The 25,344-nt window shown below is 60.0% G+C and overlaps 2 protein-coding genes across 9 annotated transcripts; one reads left to right on the forward strand and one right to left on the reverse strand.

Annotated features, from left to right (window-relative positions):
• Window positions 1–484: 484 nt before the first annotated feature.
• Window positions 485–21,405, forward strand: KMT2B (lysine methyltransferase 2B). Of its 3 annotated transcripts, none has more exons than XM_032170552.2 (37): window positions 485–864; window positions 1,953–2,025; window positions 2,268–4,288; window positions 4,838–4,951; window positions 5,047–5,197; window positions 5,474–5,753; window positions 5,926–5,981; window positions 6,218–6,493; window positions 7,123–7,217; window positions 7,475–7,573; window positions 7,706–7,819; window positions 7,965–8,111; window positions 8,209–8,304; window positions 8,726–8,843; window positions 9,637–9,750; window positions 9,919–10,103; window positions 10,179–10,268; window positions 10,362–10,466; window positions 10,579–10,652; window positions 11,256–11,371; window positions 11,467–11,558; window positions 11,640–11,777; window positions 12,494–12,652; window positions 12,884–13,004; window positions 13,080–13,158; window positions 13,249–13,409; window positions 14,444–14,668; window positions 14,748–16,038; window positions 16,127–16,216; window positions 16,293–16,402; window positions 19,218–19,355; window positions 19,440–19,514; window positions 19,614–19,791; window positions 20,166–20,273; window positions 20,385–20,468; window positions 20,588–20,717; window positions 20,808–21,405. In XM_032170552.2, exons 1-37 carry the CDS (start codon window positions 502–504, stop codon window positions 21,081–21,083), a joined length of 8,142 nt encoding a protein of 2,713 aa, XP_032026443.1. In that variant the 5' UTR covers window positions 485–501; the 3' UTR covers window positions 21,084–21,405. The 3 variants fall into 3 exon arrangements, with proteins under 3 accessions (XP_032026443.1, XP_058281334.1, XP_058281333.1); XM_058425351.1 differs by having other exon boundaries at window positions 4,811–4,951; window positions 20,808–21,346; XM_058425350.1 differs by having other exon boundaries at window positions 6,158–6,493; window positions 20,808–21,346.
• On the reverse strand, window positions 21,327–25,291 carry IGFLR1 (IGF like family receptor 1). Of its 6 annotated transcripts, none has more exons than XM_032170554.2 (5): window positions 25,235–25,291; window positions 23,857–24,056; window positions 23,217–23,401; window positions 22,238–22,616; window positions 21,327–22,152 (listed from the first exon to the last, which is right to left on the reverse strand). In XM_032170554.2, exons 2-5 carry the CDS (start codon window positions 24,011–24,013, stop codon window positions 21,806–21,808), a joined length of 1,068 nt encoding a protein of 355 aa, XP_032026445.1. In that variant the 5' UTR covers window positions 24,014–24,056; window positions 25,235–25,291; the 3' UTR covers window positions 21,327–21,805. The 6 variants fall into 6 exon arrangements, with proteins under 6 accessions (XP_032026445.1, XP_032026450.1, XP_032026451.1 ...); XM_032170555.2 differs by having other exon boundaries at window positions 21,434–22,152; window positions 23,857–24,061; window positions 25,235–25,271; XM_032170561.2 differs by having other exon boundaries at window positions 22,071–22,152; window positions 22,238–22,297; window positions 23,857–24,061; window positions 25,235–25,271.
• Window positions 25,292–25,344: the final 53 nt, after the last annotated feature.

Below are 25,344 nucleotides of genomic sequence, written 5' to 3' on the forward strand. Positions count from 1 at the left end.
AGGGCCTCGGGGGGGGGGGTCCCGGGGCCCGAGCCCGCGGCACCCTGGGAGTGGTAGTCCACGCGGGCCGCCGGCCTAGCCAAGAACAATGGGAGGAGCCTGGGGCTAGGACCACACCTCCCGGAGACCCGGCAACCCGCTTTCCGGGTCCTGGCCGGGAACCCCGCAGTCTCGGCCCTAGCGCCCTGGCTGCCGGCGGAAGAAGCCAGGCGTTCGGACTACATTTCCCGGAGGCCCCCGCGGCTCGCCCCTCTGCGGCCGCGACGCGGGGTCTGTGCTCCCCAGGCGCGGTCCGAGGGCGCCGGCCGGCCGCGGACTCCCTCTCCCGTGGTGCCCTGCGCGTGGCCGGCCCGGCCCCCGGCCTCCGGCGGCGCCGCGGCGGCGCTGGTTGTTGTCGTGCGCCGCGGCCGCCCCGCCCCGCCCCCGCTCTCTCCCCTCCCCCCGGCCCTGCGCACGGGCCGCCCCTCCCCCCGCCTCCCCGGCCCCTCTCACGGTGCCAAGATGGCGGCGGCGGCGGGCGGCGGCAGTTGCCCCGGGCCTGGCTCCGCGCGGGGCCGCTTCCCGGGCCGGCCGCGGGGCGCCGGCGGGGGCGGGGGCCGCGGCGGACGGGGCAACGGGGCCGAAAGAGTGCGGGTAGCTCTGCGGCGCGGCGGTGGCGCGACGGGGCCGGGCGGAGCCGAGCCCGGGGAGGACACGGCCCTGCTCCGTTTGCTGGGGCTCCGCCGGGGCCTGCGCCGGCTCCGCCGCCTGTGGGCCGGCCCGCGGGTCCAGCGGGGCCGGGGCCGGGGTCGGGGCCGGGGCTGGGGCCCGAGTCGAGGCTGCGTGCCGGAGGAGGAGAGCAGTGACGGGGAATCCGACGAGGAGGTGAGGCGGTCGGAGGCGTCCCCGGCGCCGGGTGGGGCGGAGGCCGGGGCTTCCAGGGGTCTGGGTTGCCCCGGGGGCGGCGTGGGCAGGCCGGGTCCTTAGGGTTCCTTCGGAGAGACGGGGCACGGAGGGAGAGCGGCTGCATGCAGCTTCCGGGGGAAAGGGCCTCTGGAAGTGGGTAGAGAAGCCCCGGCTGCAGCTGGGCACTCGCGCCCGATGTCGGTCCCGCTGAAGTGTCTTGGGCCGATCCTTTTCGGCAGCTGGCAAAGCTAGGGCGGTGGAGGTTTGGGCAAGGAGGCAGTGGGGACTGCATGCCCAGCCAGTCGTGGTTGACAGCGGCAGCGTGGCCTTGGCAGACGGGTTGGAGCTGTCTGGGCTCTTACCTGTGGGCCGCCCCGCCGGGCCTCGCAACCTCCTGGTTTCTCCAGGGCCCCAGTTCCTCTTGGCATCTCAGGTGGAGTGGTGAAGGGCTTTCTCTTGGGGCTCGGGTTGAACAGAAGTGGGATGAAGGCCGGGACTGGGCACTCTAGCAGGTCAGAGCTCAGCTCAGGATTTCTCCCCCAGCCTTTCAGAACAGGCAGGAAGGTGTGGGTTGCGTTACCCTGGACGGTTAATAACAATTTGAGGGCTCGCAGTGGAGCCTGTACGAAAGCCATCTGATGCCCTCCCCGCCCCTCCACTTGCGAGTCCCTGTTCCCAACTTAATTCAGAAATAAATTGTGGCCCGAAAGGGTGTCAGTGGAGGTCCCACTTTGGTCTGAGTTGGACTTTGAAGGAATCTGAGTATGGAGCCTGCTGCCTTTCCTGAGGAGACCCTGTCGTCTTCTCTCCTGGGCCAGTGAACCATGGCTTTGGCTGTGCTGGTGTGGTCCGGCACTGGGGATCGGAGTTCGAAATACCTGGCGCCTCCATCCCTAGGGAGAGACCCTGTCTTCCACTACCCATGACCTTTGAGTCGTTTTCGTTCTTTTTAAATAGGCAGGGGTATGCTAAGTGGGAACTGGGGATATTCCTCGATACCTCAGGTGGAACGAGGGCTTTGGCACTGACTGCTGTTTCTCCCCTCCACCCCTGGTCCCCTAAATCAGGAGTTTCAGGGTTTTCATTCAGATGAAGATGTGGCCCCCAGTTCCCTGCGCTCTGCGCTGCGATCCCAGCGAGGTGAGTGACGGGGGAACTCCACCTCTGTAGTGTCACAGGAATTAATCCTCGCCCTTCGTGTCAGCTCTTCCCTGTTCAACTAGCCTCTGTCAGTTGCCGAATGTGTTCTGTGTTCAGAGTCCAAGCTAGTCTGGGCAGCGGGGGAAACACACAAGCAAGACTTAGTCCCTGCCCTCCTGGAGCGCCTTTCTCTGTCTGCAGGGCTGGCTTGATCCATCTTCCCACAACTATTCTCCTTTTAGGTCGAGCGCCCCGAGGTCGGGGTCGCAAGCATAAGACGACCCCCCTTCCTCCTCCTCGCCTAGCAGATGTGGCTCCTACCCCCCCAAAGACCCCTGCCCGGAAACGGGGTGAGGAAGGCACAGAACGGATGGTGCAGGCACTGACTGAACTTCTCCGGCGGGCCCAGGCACCCCCAGCACCCCGGAACCGGGCATGTGAGCCCTCAACCCCCCGGCGGTCTCGGGGACGGCCCCCAGGACGGCCAGCAGGCCCCTGCAGGAGGAAGCAGCAAGCAGTAGTGGTGGCAGAAGCAGCTGTGACAATCCCCAAACCTGAGCCCCCACCTCCTGTGGTTCCAGTGAAACACCAGACTGGCAGCTGGAAGTGCAAGGAGGGGCCCGGTCCAGGACCTGGAACCCCCAGGCGTGGAGGACAGTCAAGCCGCGGAGGCCGTGGAGGCAGGGGCCGCGGCCGAGGTGGTGGGCTCCCCTTTGTGATCAAGTTTGTTTCAAGGGCCAAAAAAGTAAAGATGGGACAATTGTCCTTGGGACTCGAATCAGGTCAGGGTCAAGGTCAACATGAGGAAAGTTGGCAGGATGCCCCCCAAAGAAGAGTTGGATCTGGACAGGGAGGGAGCCCTTGCTGGAAAAAGCAGGAACAGAAGCTGGATGACGAGGGAGAAGAGAAGAAAGAAGAAGAAAAAGACGAGGAGGAGGGAGAAGAGAAGGAAGAAAGAGCTGTAGCTGAGGAGATGATGCCAGCCGCAGAAAAGGAAGAGGCAAAGCTGCCACCACCACCTCTGACTCCTCCAGCCCCTTCACCTCCTCCACCCCTCCCACCCCCTTCGACATCTCCTCCACCCCCACTCTGCCCTCCACCACCACCCCCAGTGTCCCCACCACCTCTACCATCCCCTCCACTGCCTCCTGCCCAAGAGGAGCAGGAAGAATCCCCGCCTCCTGTGGTCCCAGCTACGTGCTCCAGGAAGAGGGGTCGGCCTCCCCTGACTCCCAGCCAGCGGGCGGAGCGGGAAGCTGCTCGGGCAGGGCCAGAGGGCACCTCTCCTCCCACTCCAACCCCCAGCACCGCCACGGGAGGCCCTCCGGAAGACAGTCCCACCGTGGCCCCCAAAAGCACCACCTTCCTGAAGAATATCCGGCAGTTTATTATGCCTGTGGTGAGTGCCCGCTCCTCCCGTGTCATCAAGACACCCCGGCGATTTATGGATGAAGACCCCCCCAAACCCCCAAAAGTGGAGGTCTCACCTGTCCTGCGACCTCCCATCACCACCTCCCCACCTGTTCCCCAGGAGCCAGCACCAGTCCCCTCTCCACCACGTGCCCCAACTCCTCCATCTACCCCAGTCCCACTCCCTGAGAAGAGACGGTCCATCCTAAGGGAACCCACATTTCGCTGGACCTCACTGACCCGGGAGCTGCCCCCTCCTCCCCCAGCCCCTCCACCTCCCCCGGCCCCCTCCCCACCCCCTGCTCCTGCCACCTCCTCCCGGAGGCCCCTACTCCTTCGGGCCCCTCAGTTTACCCCAAGCGAAGCCCACCTGAAGATCTACGAATCGGTGCTTACTCCTCCTCCTCTTGGGGCTCCTGAAGCCCCTGAGCCAGAGCCTCCTCCTGCCGATGACTCTCCAGCTGAGCCTGAGCCTCGGGCAGTGGGCCGCACCAACCACCTCAGCCTGCCTCGATTCGCCCCTGTGGTCGCCACTCCTGTTAAGGCCGAGGTGTCCCCTCACGGGGCTCCAGCTCTGAGCAACGGGCCACAGACACAGGCTCAGCTACTGCAGCCCCTGCAGGCCTTGCAAACCCAGCTCCTGCCCCAGGCGCTACCGCCACCACAGCCACAGCTGCAGCCACCGCCATCACCACGGCAGATGCCTCCCCTGGAAAAAGCCCGGATTCCGGGCCTGGGTTCCTTGCCGCTGTCTGGGGTGGAGGAGAAGATGTTCAGCCTCCTCAAGAGAGCCAAAGTGCAGCTATTCAAGATCGACCAGCAGCAGCAGCAGAAGGTGGCAGCTTCCATGCCGGTGAGTGTGGTCCCTGGGCCCAGCAGCACACCCAGCCATCCAGCCTCCATTCTTTGCAGCCCCCTAACCTCCCGCCTCCCTGGACACTTTCCAGCATTGCGGGGAACCCTCAGATCTCGCCTTTCGTGATCCCTCACCTTCCTTTGTTCCTCCCCAGCCCTGGCCCTTCTCTGTGCTAGTTTCCTGTCCCTATCTTTCTTTTTTTTTTTTTTTTTTGAGACCGAGTCTCACTTTGTCCAGGCTGGAGTGCAGTGGCGTGATCTCGGCTCACTGCAGCCTTCGCCTCCCGGGTTCAAGAGATTCTCCTGCCTCAGTCTCTCGAGTAGCTGGGACTACAGGTGCCCATCACCACGCCTGGCTAATTTTTGTATTTTTAGTAGAGACAGGGTTTCACCACATTGGCCAGGCTGGTCTTGAACTCCTGACCTCGTGATCTGCCCGTCTCGGCCTCCCAAAGTGCTGAGATTACAGGCATCAGCCACCACACCCAGCTCCCTGTCCCTGTCTTTCTTCACTGTCCAGCCCCTGACCCTGTTTATTCCCTGCCAGCTGAGCCCTGGAGGGCAGATGGAGGAGGTGGCCGGGGCTGTCAAGCAGATCTCCGACAGAGGCCCTGTCCGGTCTGAAGATGAGTCGGTGGAAGCTAAGAGAGAGCGGCCCTCAGTATGCATCGGGAGGAGGGCCCTGAAGAAGACTGGTGGGAGGAGCAGGGCTGCGGGAGCGCAAGCTGCCCACACACACTCCTATTTCTCCCCCAGGGTCCCGAGTCCCCTGTGCAAGGTCCCCGCATCAAACACGTGTGCCGTCATGCTGCTGTGGCCCTGGGTCAGGCCCGGGCCATGGTTCCCGAAGATGTCCCTCGCCTCAGTGCCCTCCCTCTCCGGGATCGGCAGGACCTCGCCACAGAGGGTAGGTGGGGAGACTGGACAGCCATGTCAGGTTTGGGGATGACCCCACACTTGGGTGACATGCACTAAGAGCCTAGGAGAGAGGGAGCCAAGTCAGGTGCTCAGGGGTTAGGTGGCAAGTGGGCTGGAGTGCTAGGTCCTAGAGCAACTTCGTTTGGGGGCACCAGGAACCAGGCGCTGTGAGAAAGCAAGAGCCAGATTGTGGGAAAGCAGGGAAGTGAGGTAGAAGCCTGGTGGCTTTGTGGCTCCATCCCCTCCTCCCTGCCTGCTGCAATAGATACATCATCGGCGTCTGAGACTGAGAGTGTCCCGTCACGGTCCCGGCGGGGAAAGGTGGAGGCAGCAGGCCCTGGGGGAGAATCAGAGCCCACAGGGTCTGGAGGGACCCTGGCCCACACACCCCGGCGCTCACTGCCCTCCCATCACGGCAAGAAGATGCGGATGGCTCGATGTGGACACTGTCGGGGCTGCCTACGTGTGCAGGACTGTGGGTCATGTGTCAACTGCCTAGACAAGCCCAAGTTTGGGGGCCCCAACACCAAGAAGCAGTGCTGTGTGTGAGTAGCTGGGGCGTGGCCTCGTTCCCGTGGTTGTTGGTCCCCTAGGCTTCCTGCCTTGCTCCTCTTCTGCCTGGCCAGAGCAGTGGGGTTGGCATTCTTGTGGAGAGCTTCCTCTCTTCCCCTAGACCACCAGTCCCCTACCCTGGTGACGTGCTGCTCCCCTCCCCAGATACCGGAAGTGTGACAAAATAGAGGCTCGGAAGATGGAACGACTGGCTAAAAAAGGTGACGAGCTTTAAGGAGCATTTCTTCTCAAAACCATGTTAGAGTTTGTGCTGTGGAGGGAGCTGTGTTTCTTTGCTCTCCTCCCTTGCAGCTCACCCTCTCTGTCTTCTCCGTTGTGTGCTTTCATAGCTCCCGCGTTCATTCCCTGCCCTGCTGCTTTCTGGCTTCTCTCCCAGTGTCCAGTGTCCCGTGTCCCTGGCTGAGCTCAAATCCTACTAAGTCCCCTGTTCCCGCAGGCCGGACGATAGTGAAGACGCTGTTGCCCTGGGATTCCGATGAATCTCCTGAGGCCTCCCCTGGTCCTCCAGGCCCACGCCGGGGGGCGGGAGCTGGGGGGCCCCGGGAGGAGGTGGTGGCCCCCCCAGGGCCCGAGGAGCAGGACTCCCTCCTGCAGCGCAAGTCAGCCCGGCGCTGCGTCAAACAGCGACCCTCCTATGATATCTTCGAGGATTCGGATGACTCGGAGCCCGGGGGCCCCCCTGCTCCTCGGCGTCGGACCCCCCGAGAAAATGGTGCGAACTGCTTAATGCTTTCCCTGTTGATCGTGTATTTAGTCTTGTGTCTTTTGTGTAGGAGGGACAAGGCACCCAGACCCAGGGCTCTGTCAGTCTGATAGAGAAGGTGGCTGAGGGCAGAGGAGGAGGCAGTTTTTAGGTGGATGTACAGAACTGGCCTATGAGGTTCTCAGTGAGCCTAGTGAGTGAGACTTAAGGGTCATCCTAGGCCTGGTGCAGTGGCTCACACTTGTAATCCCAGCGCTTTTGGGAGGCCAAGGTGGGAGGATCACTTGAGCCCAGGAGTTCAAGACCAGCCTGGGCAACATAGTGGGACCCCATCCCTATAAAAGCAAAAGTTAGTTGTATGTGGTGGCACACATCTGTGGTCTCAGCTACTCAGGAGACTGAGGCAGGAGGATCGTCTGAGCCTGGGAGTTCAAGGCTGCGGTGGGCTATGGGTCACGCTACTGCATTCCAGTCTGGGCAACAGAGCGAGACCCTGCCTCAAAAAACAAGAAAAAGAATCGTCTTGGCAGGTCTTGGTTAGTTAAAGAAGGCTCTGGGAATCCAGGTAACATTTGGGGTTGTAGAAGAAGAGGGGCATGGAAGGGGAGTGACCTCACTGCTCATTGTGTCTTGCCTAGAGCTGCCACTGCCAGAACCTGAGGAGCAGAGCCGGCCCCGCAAACCCACCCTGCAGCCTGTGTTGCAGCTCAAGGCCCGAAGGCGCCTGGACAAGGTCAGCACGGCCCGCTCCGAGAGCCCCTTCCCTCCAGGAGCTACCTGGCAAGTCAGAGTGACAGACACACCAGAGTGTCGTGGTGTGTCCACACGAGAGGACAGGCCCTGAGGGATGAGGCGGGCCTTGCCTGTCTGGAAAGCAAAGGGGTCTGGATCAGGGTCTGGGTCCAGTAGGCTGGGGGAAGGGCGGTGAGGAGAGGAGTCTGCATCGCAGCCAGACTGGCAGCTCTGAACTCCCCCACCTTCCCTCCCCAGGATGCTTTGGCCCCTGGCCCCTTTGCTTCTTTTCCCAATGGCTGGACTGGAAAGCAGAAGTCTCCCGATGGTGTGCACCGTGTCCGTGTGGATTTTAAGGTATGGCATTGAGTGGGGCGAGTCACAGAGCCTCTGGTTGGAAGAACCTCAATGACTGTGTCATCGAGAAGCCAGGTGGGTCTGCCTTGTATGCCTGGTGGCCCTCTGATCCTTCATCCTCTCTTCCCCCAGGAGGATTGTGATTTAGAGAACGTGTGGCTGATGGGGGGCCTGAGCGTGCTCACCTCTGTGCCAGGGGGCCCCCCGATGGTGTGCTTGCTGTGTGCCAGCAAAGGACTCCACGAGGTTAGATCTCCGCCTTTCTTCACAGACCCCCAGATCTCTGTCAGTCCCCATGGCCTGATTCCTTGGGCCCTCTCAGCTGAGTCTCATCCCTTGGCCCTCTGGCCTCATGCTGTGCCCATCATTCACTCCCCTACCCTGTCCCTAGCTGGTGTTCTGCCAAGTCTGCTGTGACCCATTCCACCCATTCTGCCTGGAGGAGGCCGAGCGGCCCCTGCCCCAGCATCACGACACCTGGTGCTGCCGTCGCTGCAAATTCTGCCATGTCTGTGGACGCAAAGGCCGTGGATCCAAGGTTTGGGCCCAAGGGCCGGCCAGGGTGGGTGGAGGCCTGAAGGTGAGGGCCTCCCTGTGCCAGCAGGTTTCTCCATCTCTGTCTCCACATCCAACAGCACCTCCTGGAGTGCGAGCGCTGCCGCCATGCTTACCACCCGGCCTGTCTGGGGCCCAGCTATCCAACGCGGGCCACACGCAAACGGCGCCACTGGGTGAGAGATGAGGTTTACCCCCTTGCTTTGTCTCTAATGAGTATCACCACCACCCCCAAACTTGCTCTAGGCTGGGGCTCTCAGGAGGAGCAGGGGTTGGGGCTCCTCTTAAGAATTTGATTAGTAATATTTTTTCTTCAAAAATTTCACATAGGTCAGATTTATATTCAGAATTTGTATGGAGTGGTTTTAGGGGCTTATGAATCTCACGTTCCATGGGCTCAGAATCCCCTGCTGTAGCCTGATGTCCTCTCCTGCCCACCTCATGTTCGTCCTCCGTGTCTGTCCTGCGTGTTTTCTCCTCTTACCCATCCCTCCTTGCCTACTTCCTGCATATCCCCAATTCCTCCTCACCCGTCTCCCGCTCATGTTGCTCCAGTCCAGTGCCTGGCTTTCCCCTAACATCGCCCTGCTCCCCCAGATCTGTTCAGCCTGTGTGCGCTGTAAGAGCTGTGGGGCAACTCCAGGCAAGAACTGGGACGTCGAGTGGTCTGGAGATTACAGCCTCTGCCCCAGGTGCACCCAGCTATATGAGAAAGGTGGGGACCGGGCAGGGGAACTGGATGCTGGGGGCCACGGGGGAATGGCCAGGCTCTTTTACAGGCTTCAGCACAGACCCTCTTTTCTCATGGCTTTCCACCTTCTAGTTATGGGACTATTTCTTCAACTCAGGGAACTCTTCCACAGGAGTCCATCCAGTATGTAAAACGGACACATAGCCCCTCTGAGGGTGGTGGGAGTGGAAGGCGTGGGACCCCACTATCTTGGTGTCTGAGGTACTTCCTGGAACCTCACGTCTCCACTGAGCAGTTTGGAAGCCTTATTCAGGCAGCACGTTAGCAAGGCCCCGTGTTCTGCAGAGTCTGAAAAGAGGCCTCATCCTAAGGCCAAGCACAGTGGCTCAAGCCTGTAATCCTAACACTTTGGAAGGCCGAGGCAGGTGGATCACCTGAGGTGAAGAGTTCGAGATCAGCCTGGCCAACATGGTGTGAAACCCCATCTGTACTGCAAATACAAAAATTAGCCAGGCATGATGGCGGACACCTGTAATCTCAGCTACTCGGGAGTCTGAGGCAGGAGAATCACTTGAACCCAGGAGGCAGAGGTTGCAGTGAGCGGAGATCTTGCCACTGCACTCCAGCCTGGGTGACAGAGCAAGACTCTGTCTCAAAAAAAAAAAAAAGCCTCATCCTCAAGGAGCTTTTAGAGACTGGTAGGGGCCCAAAACGGGCATAACGGAGGCAGCTAAGATACTGCTAATCCCTGAACAGAGACGCTTAGGGCTGAGTGGGAGCTCCAGCACCTCTGACTCCTTCTCTTCCCTTCCTCTAGGAAACTACTGCCCGATCTGCACACGCTGCTATGAAGACAACGACTATGAGAGCAAGATGATGCAGTGCGCTCAGTGTGATCACTGGGTGCATGCCAAGTGCGAGGGGCTCTCAGGTGAGTCAGTGGAGCACCCGGGCTGCAGCCTCAACCCTGTGGGGACCCCTACCCCCACCACAGGCCCCAAGAGGACTGGTGGGCTAAGGGTCTTTGCTGGCCTAGGGGCTGCTGGGAGCCCTCACATCCTCTGAAACCACTTTTCCCTTTCCCACTTGGCTATCCTAGATGAAGACTATGAGATCCTTTCAGGACTGCCAGACTCGGTGCTGTACACCTGCGGACCATGTGCTGGGGCAGCGCAGCCTCGCTGGCGAGAGGCTCTCAGCGGGGCCCTCCAGGGGGGCCTGCGCCAGGTGCTCCAGGGCCTGCTGAGCTCCAAGGTGGCGGGCCCACTGCTGCTCTGCACCCAGGTCTGGAGGGCCCTGGAGGCAGGATGGGCCGGGGCCAGGCCCACCCTCAGCCCTGCTAACTTCCCCGCTTTGCAGTGTGGGCTGGATGGGAAGCAACTGCACCCAGGACCCTGCAGCCTGCAAGCTGTGAGTCAGCGCTTCGAGGATGGCCACTACAAGTCTGTGGTGAGTGATACACCAGGAGGAGCAGGTGGGTGGCAGGAGGAGAGGGCTGGGGTTGCACAGAGGGGACTCAGTCTCTGACAAACCCGCTTACAGCACAGCTTCATGGAGGACATGGTGGGCATCCTCATGCGGCACTCGGAGGAGGGAGAGACCCCGGAGCGCCGGGCTGGAGGCCAGATGAAGGGGCTCCTGCTGAAGGTGGGCTCTTCCGGGGACGCTTGTGGGGTGGGGGAGTGGGACCTTCAGACCCTGCCCTTGCCAGCTCTGCTGGGGAAGCCGGCTCTTCTCATCCTGTTAACCCACTCCCCAGCTGCTAGAATCTGCGTTCGGCTGGTTCGACGCCCACGACCCCAAGTATTGGCGACGGAGTACCCGGCTGCCAAAGTGAGCAAGGCTGGGTAGCAGGAGGGAAGCCGGGGAGTGAGGGCAAGGCCAGGGCATGCAGGGGCCACGCTGGGCTGAGAAGAGATGAGCAGAGATAGGGTCTGGAGCAGAGCTGGAGAGGAGGGTGGTAGAACCCGGGTGAGATTCCCTGGTGGTTCTAGACTAGCAAAGCTTTGTTTCTGCTTCGCGCAGGGCAATGCTGGGGACAAAGCAGTGAGCGAGTCAGATTGGGCTCTGCTTAAAGAGCTCATTGTGGAGCCAGGCAGGCACTGAAGACCCAGATGGTCAGGGCAGTGATGGAGAATACCAGGGGGCGGTGGGGGCCCGGAGGGGGTACCTGCTGGAGCCGAGGTGTCAGTGAAGGCTTCCTGAAAGAGATGACATCGGAGCAGAGCTGAGGAGGAAGAGTATTCCAGGCATGAGGAGCAGCATTTCATATGTCCAAGGTGGCACAAGAGGGCCTGGCTTATTTGGTGGACTGAGAGAAATTCCACATAGAGAGGGAGTAGCGGGTGTCATGGCGAGTTCAGGCTGGTTTGTGGATGGGCCCCCGTTCAGCTGCCCTTGCTGGGCACATCAGCTGCTAACCCTGCCTGTCCACAGCGGAGTCCTTCCCAATGCGGTGTTGCCCCCATCCCTGGATCATGTCTATGCGCAGTGGAGACAGCAGGAACCAGAGACCCCAGAATCAGGGCAGCCTCCAGGGGATCCGTCAGCAGGTACTGGGAAGTGGGGGGCCAGAAGCCAGGGCCCTGTGTTGGTGGCCTGGCTCTGGGTGCTGATTCTTAGACCTCCCTTCACATTTCCTCTCCAGCATTCCAGGGCAAGGATCCGGCTGCCTTCTCACACCTGGAGGACCCCCGTCAGTGTGCACTCTGCCTCAAATACGGGGATGCAGACTCCAAGGTGAGGGCTGCTGTGTGACGTGCCAGGTTGTGGGGCCTGTTCCCTGGCCCCCCACGTCATGCCACTCCTCTCCTGCCCCAGGAGGCAGGGCGGCTCTTGTACATCGGGCAGAACGAGTGGACACACGTCAACTGTGCCATCTGGTCGGCGGAAGTCTTCGAGGAAAACGACGGCTCCCTCAAGAATGTGCATGCTGCTGTGGCCCGAGGGAGGCAGATGGTGAGGGCGTGGGCCCAGAGAGGTGGGCAGCCCTCTGGCTCTCGGGGAGGCCTCCTCCGGTGCAGACAGCTCTTACTTCACATTCCCTACCTGGCATCCTTTCACTGCCAGGCCGAGGTCTCTTGGTTGCCCTGGGACGTTGGTGCTGATGGCAGCTTTTTCCTATGTGGGCCCTCTGGCCGTAATCTGGGCCTGAAGTGTGGGAGTCTAAAAGTGAGAAGAGTGCCCGTTGATTGAACCTGGGCTGCATGCTTTCCATGCTGGGTGGCGTTGAGCTCTCACTACATCCCCATGAGGTTAGAATTCCCCCACTCCTCAGAGTGGTGCCTGGGCCAGGTACAGAGAGACCTCAAGCACTCTCGGGCGTTGGGATGGTAGAGATTTCCACTGCGGGAGTATCTGTGAGAATGAAAATAATACAACCTCTGCCTGAAAACTGTGTGACAAAGACGATCACACTAATGCCATCAGCAAGCATTAGTTGTCATTCTCGCTTCAAAGAACGAGAGAGAGTTTGGTGTGCACCTGGGCTTGGATGCAGCTGGGGAGAGGCTGCACCTGGGCCTGGATGCGGCTGGGGAGAGGCTGTGCCTGGGGAGAGCCTTGGCCGTGCCAGGTGCCAGGCTAGACAAGGACCCATGCAGACTCAGTGACAGTGGTGCCTGGCGCCCAGCCCCAGCCCTGGCTTCTCCCCTGAGCCACCCTCCCCTACGCAGCGCTGCGAGCTCTGCCTGAAGCCTGGCGCCACGGTGGGCTGCTGCCTGTCCTCCTGCCTCAGCAACTTCCACTTCATGTGTGCCCGGGCCAGCTACTGCATCTTCCAGGACGACAAGAAAGTCTTCTGCCAGAAACACACTGATCTCCTGGATGGCAAGGTGGGCCAGAACTGTGGGGCACACAGCTCCTTCCCCACCTCTCTTCCTGTTCACTTAGGGACCCCCGTGGCCCCCAGGCCTGGCCCTACTGCCTCTCAGTGTCTCCTCATCTGTTTTCCCAGAGGCCTTTAGGCCAAGCCCCTGACTGCTCAGACTTCGCCTATAGAGTTATCTCTGGCATCCACCTTCCCCACCAATGCAGCCACCTCACTTTGCCACCCCCTCTTCCAGGAAATCGTGAACCCCGATGGTTTTGATGTTCTCCGCCGAGTCTATGTGGACTTCGAGGGCATCAACTTCAAGCGGAAGTTCTTGACGGGGCTTGAACCCGATGCCATTAATGTGCTCATTGGTAAGCTGCCTGCTCTCCACCCTGTCCTCCTGCCCTGTCCTGCCTGCCTCTCCTGACCTCCGCTTTGCACCACAGGCTCCATCCGCATTGACTCCCTGGGTACTCTGTCTGATCTCTCGGACTGCGAGGGACGGCTCTTCCCCATTGGCTACCAGTGAGCGGTCGGGGTGATCCGTGGGGCCAGGGGACTCCATAGCTGGATCCCATTTCCCAAGCATCCTAACCGTCTTGTCCCACACGCCAGGTGCTCCCGTCTGTACTGGAGCACAGTGGATGCTCGGAGGCGCTGCTGGTATCGGTGCCGAATTCTGGAGTATCGGCCATGGGGGCCAAGGGAAGAGCCAGCTCACCTGGAGGCTGCAGAGGAGAACCAGACCATTGTGCACAGCCCCGCCCCTTCCTCAGGTGTGGCTTTGGCTCTGTCTTCTTCCTGAATACCGCTCTCCCTAAACAAAACCTACAGATCTCTGTTCCCCGCTCCCTTTTGGAAAGTCCAGGAGGCTTGCTCTTGCTTCAGTTGCTGTAATGGCAGCTCGCTTACTGGCATGCCTTATGTGCCAGGGGCTGTGCCCGGCTTTTCATGGGAAGTGAGGTGGGGAGAGCGGCACGCTGCCTACTTGAGGGGGGTACCAGCTTTTGGACGACTGCAGGGAGCAGAGCGCTTACAGCTCCCTAACTTGGGGCTCTGTGCTCATGTAGTGCTCTCCAGTGTTGCCATACTACACCTTGACGGGGACAGTGGCTGAACACAGTAACATGGTAGGGAAGCTGGAATTGGAACTGGATCTGCTCAGCTCCCAAACCAGCCCCCTTACAGCCACTCTGGCGGTGGGATGTGGCTGAGAGCTGGATGGCACAGGGCAAAGAATGGGCTTGGAGATGGGAGAGAGGTTGTTGTGGGCAGAGCAGGAGGCGGAAGAGATTTGGATGGTAGGAAGGGCTTTATTCCAGGTTGGAGCATGACAAGAATTGGACAGAGGAGGAGGGTACACCCATCCCGTCGGAAACCAGGGAGTTTTGGGTGGAGGAGGGAGATCAGTTTGCAGAGGTTGGGTGGAGCCAGATAATGGAGAGCTGCCGGGCCGGGGCAGGCGGGAGCATCTGATGTGGCAGGGATGCACCAGGCAGGTAAGAAAGTGGTAGGACAGGCCGTGCTGGAGGGAGGGCATTTCCCCATGGCGTGCAAAGCCTGCAGCAGAGGCAAAGAGGGGATGGCAAGGAATGAGTGGGGAGAGGCCCTGAAGGCCCCGTGGCCCAGGTGTGTGCAAGTTTTGCCGACTCCACGGTGGGCTTGGCCTGGATGGTCACTGGAAACTGGGGCCTGTTGTGACTGGGTCAGGGTCGGGGGCCTGGGAGGCATAGTGGCTCAGGACGAGGGCATGTGGGCAGGCTTTGGCGCAGAGCCCCTACCACCCCAGTGCCGTTTCTCACCTCTTCAGAGCCCCCAGGTGGTGAGGACCCCCCACTGGACACAGATGTTCTTGTCCCTGGAGCTCCTGAGCGCCACTCGCCCATTCAGAACCTGGACCCTCCACTGCGGCCAGATTCAGGCAGCGCCCCTCCAGCCCCCCGTTCTTTCTCGGGGGCTCGAATCAAAGTGCCCAACTACTCGCCATCCCGGAGGCCCTTGGGGGGTGTCTCCTTTGGCCCCCTGCCCTCCCCTGGTGAGCACCGGGCATGTGGGGGTTGGGGGTGGAGCCGGGGAGGTGGGAGCTGCTGGTAACACCGACCCTCCCCCCACAGGAAGTCCATCTTCACTGACCCACCACATCCCCACAGTGGGAGACCCGGACTTCCCAGCTCCCCCCAGACGTTCCCGTCGTCCTAGCCCTTTGGCCCCCAGGCCGCCTGCATCACGGCGGGCCTCCCCTCCTCTAAAAACCTCCCCTCAGCTCAGGGTGCCCCCTCCTACCTCAGTCACAGCCCTCACACCTACCTCAGGGGAGCTGGCTCCCCCTGGCCCGGCCCCATCTCCACCACCCCCTGAAGACCTGGGCCCAGACTTCGAGGACATGGAGGTGGTGTCAGGACTGAGTGCTGCTGACCTGGACTTCGCGGCCAGCCTGCTGGGGACTGAGCCCTTCCAGGAAGAGATTGTAGCCGCTGGGGCCATGGGGAGCAGCCACGGGGGCCCAGGGGACAGCTCCGAGGAGGAGTCCAGCCCCACCTCCCGCTACATCCACTTCCCTGTGACTGTGGTGTCCGCCCCTGGTCTGGCCCCCAGCGCCACCCCTGGAGCCCCCCGCATTGAACAGCTGGACGGCGTGGACGACGGCACTGACAGCGAGGCCGAGGCGGTGCAGCAGCCTCGGGGCCAGGGCACTCCTCCTTCGGGGCCAGGAGTAGTCCGGGCAGGGGTCCTTGGGGCTGCAGGGGACAGGGCCCGGCCTCCTGAGGACCTGCCATCGGAAATTGTGGATTTTGTGTTGAAGAACCTAGGGGGACCTGGGGATGGAGGTGCTGGCCCTAGAGAGGAGTCGCTTCCCCCAGCGCCTCCCCTGGCTAATGGCAGCCAGCCCCCCCAAGGCCTGTCTGTCAGCCCAGCTGACCCCACCCGCACATTTGCCTGGCTCCCAGGGGCCCCGGGGGTCCGGGTGTTAAGCCTTGGCCCTGCCCCTGAGCCCCCCAAACCCGCCACATCCAAAATCATCCTTGTCAACAAGCTGGGGCAAGTATTTGTGAAGATGGCTGGGGAGGGTGAGCCTGTCCCACCCCCAGTGAAGCAGCCACCTTTGCCCCCCACCATTTCCCCCACTGCTCCCACCTCCTGGACTCTGCCCCCAGGCCCCCTCCTCGGCGTGCTGCCTGTGGTCGGGGTGGTCCGCCCTGCCCCACCCCCGCCGCCCCCTCCCCTGACGCTGGTGCTCAGCAGTGGGCCAGCCAGCCCACCCCGCCAGGCCATCCGCGTCAAGAGGGTGTCCACTTTCTCCAGCCGGTCCCCGCCAGCACCTCCCCCATACAAAGCCCCCCGGCTGGATGAAGATGGAGAGGCCTCAGAGGATACCCCCCAGGTTCCGGGGCTTGGCAGTGGCGGGTGAGTGCGGGTGCTGAGGCTGGTAGAGCAGGCAAGGGGGCGGATGGGTGGGAGATGCGGCTCATCCTTCTTGGGCTCGCCCTCCCAGGTTTAGCCGTGTGAGGATGAAAACCCCCACAGTGCGCGGGGTCCTTGACCTGGATCGGCCTGGGGAGCCCGCTGGGGAAGAAAGTCCTGGGTGAGTGGCCAGGCCCCTCTCCCTGGAGGGTCTGGGACCTCTGTCCTTCCCCTTCCTGACAGGTCTCTTCTCGCAGGCCTCTCCAGGAACGGTCCCCTTTGCTGCCACTTCCGGAAGTTGGTCCTCCCCAGGTCCCCGATGGTCCCCCAGATCTGCTGCTTGAGTCCCAGTGGCACCACTATTCAGGTAGGGACCGGCCTTGCCCTCTCCCTCCTTGCCTGTGCTTGGCTCAGCTGGGTGACTCACAGATGCAAAATCAGTCCTCTTTGAAAACCAGTATCTACTCCCGGGGGCCAAGCCTGAGGCTCGGTGCTAGAGTTAGAGATGACCTTGGGGAGCCTCTGGCCTTGTGGGAGAAACAGACATGGAAATGACATTTCGCCTCTTCGTGGGATCCTCTTAAGGGTCTTTGTCCAGCATGCCCAAGAGCCTAGGGGAGGGCCTCAGAGCCTAGCCTGCCAGGAGCTAAGAGTTAGCTTCCTAGAGTAGCCAAAGGTGAAGTTCTAGGATCATCCAGAGAGAATGCAGCCCAGCTAGCACCCAGATGAGGGTCAGGGACAGTGGGAAGATCAGAAGAGTGGCGTCCCAGAGGCCCAGGGAAGGGAGTCGTCACATCTCAGCTGCCACAGAGACTGCCGGGCCTGTGGAGTCTAGGGTTGGTGTCCAGTGAGAGCAGGTGGCACAGGGTGGGGTGTTGTGTCAGAGTCCAGAATTGAGACCATGGTTGAGGAAGGCAAAACAGCCCAGGCACTTGGCCAGAGTTCGGCTAAGGATCAGGAGCAGGAGGTGGGCTAGCAGCGTGGAGATGCTTGGTGTGAGGGCCGAGACAGCGGAGCCATGGATGGCGGGGAAGGGCGGGCTGGGATGGAAAAGGCAGTGGGAAGAGGCCTGGTGGCTGGTTTTGAACTGGTGACCTCTGAGGTAAAGGAGAGGAGGGGAAGCAGGTGTTTATGCAGAAACTGTAATACGCGGGGTGGAGGCCCCTGGAGGAGGCTTGGCTGATGGACTTCTTGAAGCTGGCGGTGGAGTGGTGGAGTTTTCTGTTGGTCCCTGAAGGCAGTGGCTGGGGAAGTGGCTGCGGCCAGGTAAGCTGGTGGTTGAGCAGCCTGAGGCTGGGATTTTGTGATGGCCCAATCCTGTCCAGATGTTTGGATTTTCTCATGACACAGAGCTCAGTTGCTGAGTGGGGAAGCAGAGTGACATGGATTGAGAGTGCTTAACTCAGAGGCTGCTTATGTCTCAGAGATGACATGAGAATATGGCAGTGGCCTTGGGAGGTCCCTGTCCTCAGGGATCAGACCACATTTTGGTGCAGGACACAGACAGGTTAGCAAGGGCAGGTTAGAGTGGGCGCTGAGAAAGCGAGCAGTGAGAGCACCTGCCAGGGTTCCTGTGGTCAGTCCTGCCGTGTTCGGGAAACAGTGGAGGTGAGGGTTGGGGGACACGGGGAAGAAGTTGTCAGAGGTGGACTCTGGGGCACTGAGGCCTGGAGAGGACAGGAATAACACGGCAGGAGTGTTGCTTTAGAGTCTCCCTTGGGGCAGGGGAGGTGGGGCAGGGTGGTCTGGAGAGGTGACATCGGGAGAGTGTGGCCATGTGGGTTTTGCCTCTCCTAAAGCCTGTTCCACTCAAGCTTTTGTGCCCCCAACCCCCAATGGTCAGTCCCCAGCCCACACCTGCTTGAGCAGCAGCAGTGTTTGGTGCAGTGGATCCCTCCTGCCGTGAAGCATTGTCTTCCCGGCTTCCAAGGCTGCTCCTGCTCTCACCTCTGGTCTTGCCTCCTTGCCCACAGCTGTCAGTCTAGATGTGTCCCGGGGCCCTGGCCTTGACTTCTCTGTATGCTCACTCCCAAGGGCTCCCTTCCTGCTTGGTGGCTGTCCTCCCGTCTGTGTTCTGATTGTCTCCACATTGCTCTCTCCAGCCTAGACCCTGTCCCTGAGCTGTGGCCTCCTCCATCCCGTCCTGCTGCCTGCCCACCACCTCCACCAGCAGGTTGCAGGGGGAGGTTTCTCAGAGGCTTCTCAAAGTCAGCGTGTCCCAAACTGGGCCCTCCACCCGCACGCCAAACCCCTTCTTCTTTTGCCTTCGCTGTCTCAGTCCATGGATGTTTTATCCTTCCAGGTGTTCAAGCCCAGCATTGTCCCAACCCCCAGCCCCCTTCTTCACATCCACATCTACGTCAGCACGTCTGTCTGCCCTGTTTAATCTGTTAACCCTCGAGAAATCCCCTAAATAGCTCATAACATACAGTGTACTTGGCTCTGTGCATTTGAGCCTATATAATAATAGATTTGTAGCTGGGCACAGTGGCTCACGCCTGTAATCCCAGCACTTCGGGAGGCTGAGGCAGGCGGATCACCTGAGGTCAGCCTGGCCATCATGGTGAAACCCCATCTGTACTGAAAATACAAAAATTAGCCAGGCATGGTGGTGGGCGCCTTTAATCTCAGCTACTCGGGAGACTGAGGCAGGAGAATTGCTTGAATCTGAGAGGCAGAGGTTGCAGTGAGCCAAAATCGCGCCATTGCATTCCAGCCTGGGCGACAGAACGAGACTCTGTCTCACAAAATGATAATTTTATATTTGTAGCAGTTACAGAAATTGCTGCATCTAAAAAAAATAGATGTGCAAAATACAATTCTCTGGTATTTTAAATTTTGTGTGAGAAACAGAATAATGACAGGTAGATGGGATGTATGGTATACTGGGTTTGAGTGAGCCATAGGTGTGTCCTGCAGAGCCAAAAGGCCCCAAGCCTCTGTGGAATGCTCTTGTACCCGAGAAGTCCTGCAGAAGAGGAGCCGCAGGCTCCTTAGGGGAAGAAATGTCCATTCTGCAGGGCTCACTGGGTAACTGGAGCAGAAGGAGGGCCATTAGACCCTAGTATCTGTGTCTGCGCCTAGGGGTGGAGAGAGTGGTGTCTGCTGGGAGCACAGCGGGGCTCAGGGGCTTTTGAGTCCGGGAAGGGTGATCTTCACTCCAACCTGCTTCTTGGGACCAGGTGAGGCTTCGAGCTCTGAGGAAGAGCCTCCATCCCCAGATGATAAAGAGAACCAGGCCCCGAAACGGACTGGCCCACATCTGCGCTTCGAGATCAGCAGTGAGGATGGGTTCAGCGTGGAGGCAGAGAGCTTGGAGGGTGAGTGGGGGTGGTGCAGTGGCAGGAGGGAGAGTGTCCATAAAACACCATCCTGACTCAGCTCTGGCTCTGCTGTCTCCCCAGGGGCATGGAGAACTCTGATCGAGAAAGTGCAAGAGGCCCGAGGGCATGCCCGACTCAGACATCTCTCCTTTAGTGGTAAGGGGTGGGCCCCACAGGGGGCGGGGAGCTGGATGTCTCCCTGAGGGCACCATGGGCCTTCCACATGACAGGTGTGTCCTCAACATCTCTCCTCAGGAATGAGTGGGGCAAGACTCCTGGGCATCCACCATGATGCTGTCATCTTCCTGGCCGAGCAGCTTCCTGGAGCCCAGCGTTGCCAGCACTATAAGTTCCGTTACCACCAGCAGGGAGAGGGCCAGGAAGAGCCGCCCCTGAATCCCCACGGGGCTGCTCGGGCAGAGGTCTATCTCCGGTGAGAGGTCTAGGGTGTGATGCCTGGGTCAGGGCACCCCTATGAGAGCTCTTGAGGGTGGGAGTTAACTGTAGAGATTGAAAACTGAGGCCTGGGGAGGAGACACTAGGTCACTTCAAGAGTTATTTCTAGAGTTAGCCAGACTCGGTGGCTCACGCCTGTAATCCCGCCACTTTGGGAGGCCGAGGCAGGAAGATCGCATGAGCCCAGGAGTTCGAGACCAGCGTGGGCAACATGGCAAAACCCCCTCTCTAAAATAAAAATTTTAAAAAGCGTTCTTTCTAGAGCTGACATCAGAAGAATGAACCCCACCCATTTCCCTGTTAGCTCTGTCTTCAATAGTATATTCCTCCTTCCCCTGCTGCCACCTGCAGGAAGTGCACCTTTGACATGTTCAACTTCCTGGCCTCCCAGCACCGAGTGCTCCCTGAGGGGGCCACCTGTGACGAGGAGGAGGATGAGGTGCAGCTCAGGTCAACCAGGTATGGAGTGTGAGCTGGGGGGCAGGTGGTGGTCTGGGAGGGTCTTAGTGAGCAGGGGTGAGAGAGGTCATTCTGAGCACCAGCCTGGGTGACACTGCTGTCCCTCACCAGACGTGCCACCAGCCTGGAGCTGCCCATGGCCATGCGCTTTCGTCACCTTAAGAAGACATCCAAAGAAGCTGTGGGTGTCTACAGGTGAGTGGGGTTGGGGGGGAGGATGCCCCTTGGGTGGACGGACAGGTGCACTGGGTAGGGGGTACTGTCTGGTTTCTGTCCCCCTCCCCCCTGAGTTCCCTGTTCGTCCTGCCCTGCAGATCAGCCATCCACGGGCGAGGCCTGTTCTGTAAGCGCAACATTGACGCGGGGGAGATGGTCATCGAGTACTCTGGCATCGTCATCCGCTCGGTGCTCACTGACAAGCGGGAGAAGTTCTACGATGGGAAGGTGGGCTCCCAGTGGCTGTGGGAAGACAGTGGGTGAAGCGAGCCTGTCCACGGGGACAGAGCACCTGATCTCCCCACCTCATCCCTGCAGGGCATCGGGTGCTATATGTTCCGCATGGATGACTTTGATGTAGTGGACGCCACAATGCATGGCAATGCCGCCCGCTTCATCAACCACTCCTGTGAGCCCAACTGCTTCTCTCGGGTCATCCACGTGGAAGGCCAGAAACACATTGTTATCTTCGCCCTGCGCCGCATCCTGCGTGGTGAGGAGCTCACCTACGACTACAAGTTCCCCATCGAGGATGCCAGCAACAAGCTGCCCTGCAACTGTGGCGCCAAGCGCTGCCGTCGGTTCCTTAACTGAGGCCGTGGCCACCCACCACGACCCCTCACACCTCCTGCTGCCGTCGCTGCCATCTTGCCCCTAGCCTGGGGGCTCCCTAGCCCCTCCCAGAGCATCTCACCCCCACCCTCATGTTCAGGGTGGATGTGGGCATGCAGGCATCAAGGGCCCTGCCTCCACCCCTCCAGCCCACCCAGCAATCGCCCCCTTTCTGCCCTGGGGGCCCAGGATGTAGATATTGTACAAAGGTTTCTAAATCCCTTCTTTTCTATGCACTTTTTTATTTAAGAGGTGGGGTCCCAGGTGGGAACCCCCCCACAATAAAGTCTGTCAATGTTTGGAGAGGTGGTATTCCCATTTGTAGGCTATGGGGGCAGGTAGGAACCCCACTTCTACACACCCACCCATCATGACCCAAGGAAGTTCATCAGCCTCATCAGGTAGGTGAGGCCATCATTCAGAATTAGAAGTCAGTCGTGGGGTTTGTTAGGGCTTCAGAACAACACAACACAGCAAATGTCTGTAGCAGGGTTGTTTCCCAGAGGGGATTCTGGTGGCCCAGAGGCACCTGGGGTCAGCCCTCCCACATGTGGCCCTGTGTGTATGTTGGAATAGGCCCTTCTAGGGCGAAGAGCAGTGAGGATATCTGTTGGGTCTTTGCTCAATTAGGATTGTACTTCAAGAAGTACTTCAGTGCTAATTGTATACTGGGCTTAGGAGTCAGCAAAGTTCTTTATTGAGTGTTAAGCCCAGCAAACCCCAGATGAGCCAAGCTTGGACAGCACCCGCAATGCGTCTGCCCGCCCTAGCTGGGCGAGGTGTGTGCCGAGCTGGCCCAGAGAGGCAGAGGGCTCCCTTGCCACCACCATCTCAATCAGAGCCCGCAGCGGCGAGCGACTCGGCCTCAGCGAATAGGCAAAGGTGGACCAGGCAGCAGGCAGCCCATATCTGGCGGCCAGGTGTCGAGTAGTGCCATGCGCCATGCCCCCACCTGGCCCAGGCTCAGGGTCCAGCAGCACAATCAGCTCTTCCAGCACCTCCAGCTCATCCAGGAGGCGAGACAGGGGCTGTGACGCCAGACTGGGCAGTTCTGGAAGAAAGAGGGGAAGGGTAAAGGGGAGGAAGAGTGGGCGTCCAGTCCACCTTCCCTGCCCCGGGGCTCCTCCAGGACTAACCCCTGCTCAGGAGTGGAAGTAGAGAGGCCTCCTTCCATGTGTCGCCTGTCTCCAGGGCGCCTGGGGAGGACAGATGCGAGGAGGAAGGGGTGTGGGTGTTGGGGACTCCGCAGACCAAGCCAGGATAGGGATAGGGGTCGGCTTTCTCCTTGGGCCGGCAGAGGTGCCAGAGCAGAATAAACAGGAGGATCGCTGTCACCGCCAAGGTCAGGAGCAGGACCAGCACCAAGAGCGGAAGGAAATTCGGCAAGGCCTGCTGAGGGACAGGCTCAGGGGTCCTCCAGGCAATGGAACTTGCTGGTGAGCTGCGCTCCTGGAAGCTAGGGGCGCCTGGGTTTCCAGGTGTGAGGGGGCAGTGCCCCTTGGCAGGGACCGGCCTCTGGGGATAACGGGTTGGAGTAAAGCTGGAGGCCACACTCCACTCCTGCCCGCTCCCAAACCTCCCAACTTTATATCCTTTAATGGGGCCACATCCCATCTGATATGGTATCTGATAAGGTAGTTGGGCCCCGCAAGGCCCAACTACCTTTTTTTTTTTTTTTTTTTTTTGAGACGGAGTCTCGCTGTCGCCCAGGCTGGAGTGCAGTGGCGCGATTTCGGCTCACTGCAGGCTCCGCCTCCCGGGTTCACGCCATTCTCCTGCCTCAGCCTCCCGAGTAGCTGGGACTGCAGGCGCCCGCCACCTCGCTCGGCTAATTTTTTGTATTTTTAATAGAGACGGGGTTTCACCGTGTTAGCCAGGATGGTCTCGATTTCCTGACCTCGTGATCCGCCCGCCTCGGCCTCCCAAAGTGCTGGGATTACAGGCGTGAGCCACCGCGCCCAGCCCAACTATCTTAACCTAGGACCTCCCGACCCCTGCAGGCCAGCCACCTCCCGAAACCACGGCCCCACCCCTTACGTGGGGCTACGCCGGCTCCCTACATCTAGGCCCCCCACCTCCGGCACGCCCTTGCCCGGCCGGGAGTCCCATCCGCACCTCTCTGCAGCGCCACGGGGTTCTGCCCCCGCCCGCGGCGGGAGTGGGGGTCACGGCTCCGCCGCCGCAGGGGCTACATAGCTCCGCGCCGTCGGGGTTGCACTGCCCAGAAGAACACTCTCGGAACGGGGGCGTTACGAAATCGCCGTGGTCATTGAGTCCGCAGTTTTCCCGGAACTCATAGTCTAGCGGGAAAGCTGCGCTCCAGTGCGGCCGCCTAGCCCGCCCCTGCGCAGGCAACGCCCTCTCCCTTCGCCCTATCCCAGCGTGCCCCGCCCCTCCAGGACGCTTCCAGCCTATCAGCGTGCGTCCCGCTCTTGTCACTTTTCTCCGGGCTCGCGTTTTCACCCCCCGCCTGCTCTGCACGAAGCTCCGCCCACTCCCGGTTTCTCTACATAAAGCCCACCACTTCCACGCGGTCCCTATCCCGCCTCTCCAGCCATATCCCTTCGCTGTTGCCCTACAGTAGCCTGCACTATCTGCACAGGCTCTGCCTGCCATCCCTGTCTGATCTGCATAAGGCCCACCGCTAAGACCCCTAAGCAAGCCTCCCTGGCCAGTAGCCCACAGACCTCGCCCCTTCCCCGCTCCCTATCACCTGCAAGCTCCGCCAAAGCAAGGCTCGGTCTCGGATTCTCACCCGGGCAGGGGGGCGGCCCGAAGCGCTGCAGGCAGCTGCTGCAGCACTTGTTGTCTGGGTTCCAGTATTCAAGGCGGCCGCAGTACTGGGAGGCTTCCGGCGGTGGCGCCAGGGCCAGAAGCAGCAAGGCCGTCAGGAGGCATCGTCCAGGCCCCATCTGGGGGGCCGTGATAGCGGGACTTCCAAACACAGCGCCTCTGCTACACTTTCCGGGGAAATCGGGCAGAAGAAAGGACGCGGTGATGTGGGGGAACAGAATTCTCACGCCTCTTCGGAAGCCGGGAATCTACCCCCAGCCCTCATCCCCCAACTGAGCCGGTTATCAGAGAAGCCCACAAAGCCACAAGGGGACTAAGAGAGAGGGCTGCGGATCTAGATTGCAAGAATGCATATCCCACCTCTGCCATTTCCTCACCCACCCACCCACCCTCCCTTTTCCATCCCTAAAATGAGACAATAATAGCACCTGTCTCATAGGGTTATTGTGGAGAATTAGAACCGTTATTAGAAGTAAAGCAGGGGCTGGGTGTGGTGGCTCATGCCTCTAATCCCAACACTTTGGGAGGCCAAGACAGGAGGATCACTTGAGCCCAGGAGTTCGAGAGATCAGCCTGGACAACAAAATGAAACCCCGTCTCTACAAAAAAAAACAGCACAGCACTTTGCCAAGTGCAGTGGCTCCCGTCTGTAGTCCCTGCTACTAGGGAGGCCAAAGTGGGAGGATTGCTTGAGCCACGAATTACAGACCAGCCTGGGCAACACAGCAAGACTTCATCTCTAAAAACAAAACCAAAAAAACTGGCCGCCGGGCGCAGTGGCTCACGCCTGTAATCCCAACACTTTGGGAGGCCCAGGTGGGTGGATCAACTGAGGTCAGTAGTTCAAAACCAGCCTGGTCTACATGATGAAACGCTGTCTCTATTAAAAATACAAAATTAGCCGGGCGTGGTAGCACATGCCTGTAAATCCCAGCTACTTGGGAGGCTGAGACAGGAGAATTGCTTGAACCTGGAAAGTGGAGGCTACAGTGAGCTAAGATCGTGCCATTGCACTACAGCCTGGGCAACAAGAATGAAACTCCTTAAAAAATACAAAAACAAAAACAAACTAAAGTGCTGAAAACAGCACCTCGCATATAGTAAACTCAGAGTTTAAGTGTAGGGCATTATTAACTCCCATCTCAATTCGGCAGGCATGGAGGAGCCAGCCCCATACTGGCTGGAGACCACCTCCCAGCACCTCACTTCACCTTTGAATCCTAATCTCCTTGGGGCTAGGACTCCTCCCACCTGCCACAACCGAGTCTCTCCCCCTTGAATAAGCCTCAGATGGAGGTGCTAAGGTTTTCAGCACAAAGGTGTCCCCACCCTACCAGTACCGTTAGGGTCCTGGGTCCCAAGCTGGCCGTGCCAAGTTCCTCAGCTGAAGTTGTGGCCGGGACCCAGTCTTGTTTCCCCTTTTCGTCACATGTGTGGGTGGAGGGAAATG

The sequence above is a fragment of the Hylobates moloch genome, unplaced genomic scaffold (genome assembly GCF_009828535.3).
Source record: "Hylobates moloch isolate HMO894 unplaced genomic scaffold, HMol_V3 SCAFFOLD_12, whole genome shotgun sequence".
Classification (NCBI taxonomy): domain Eukaryota; kingdom Metazoa; phylum Chordata; class Mammalia; order Primates; family Hylobatidae; genus Hylobates; species Hylobates moloch.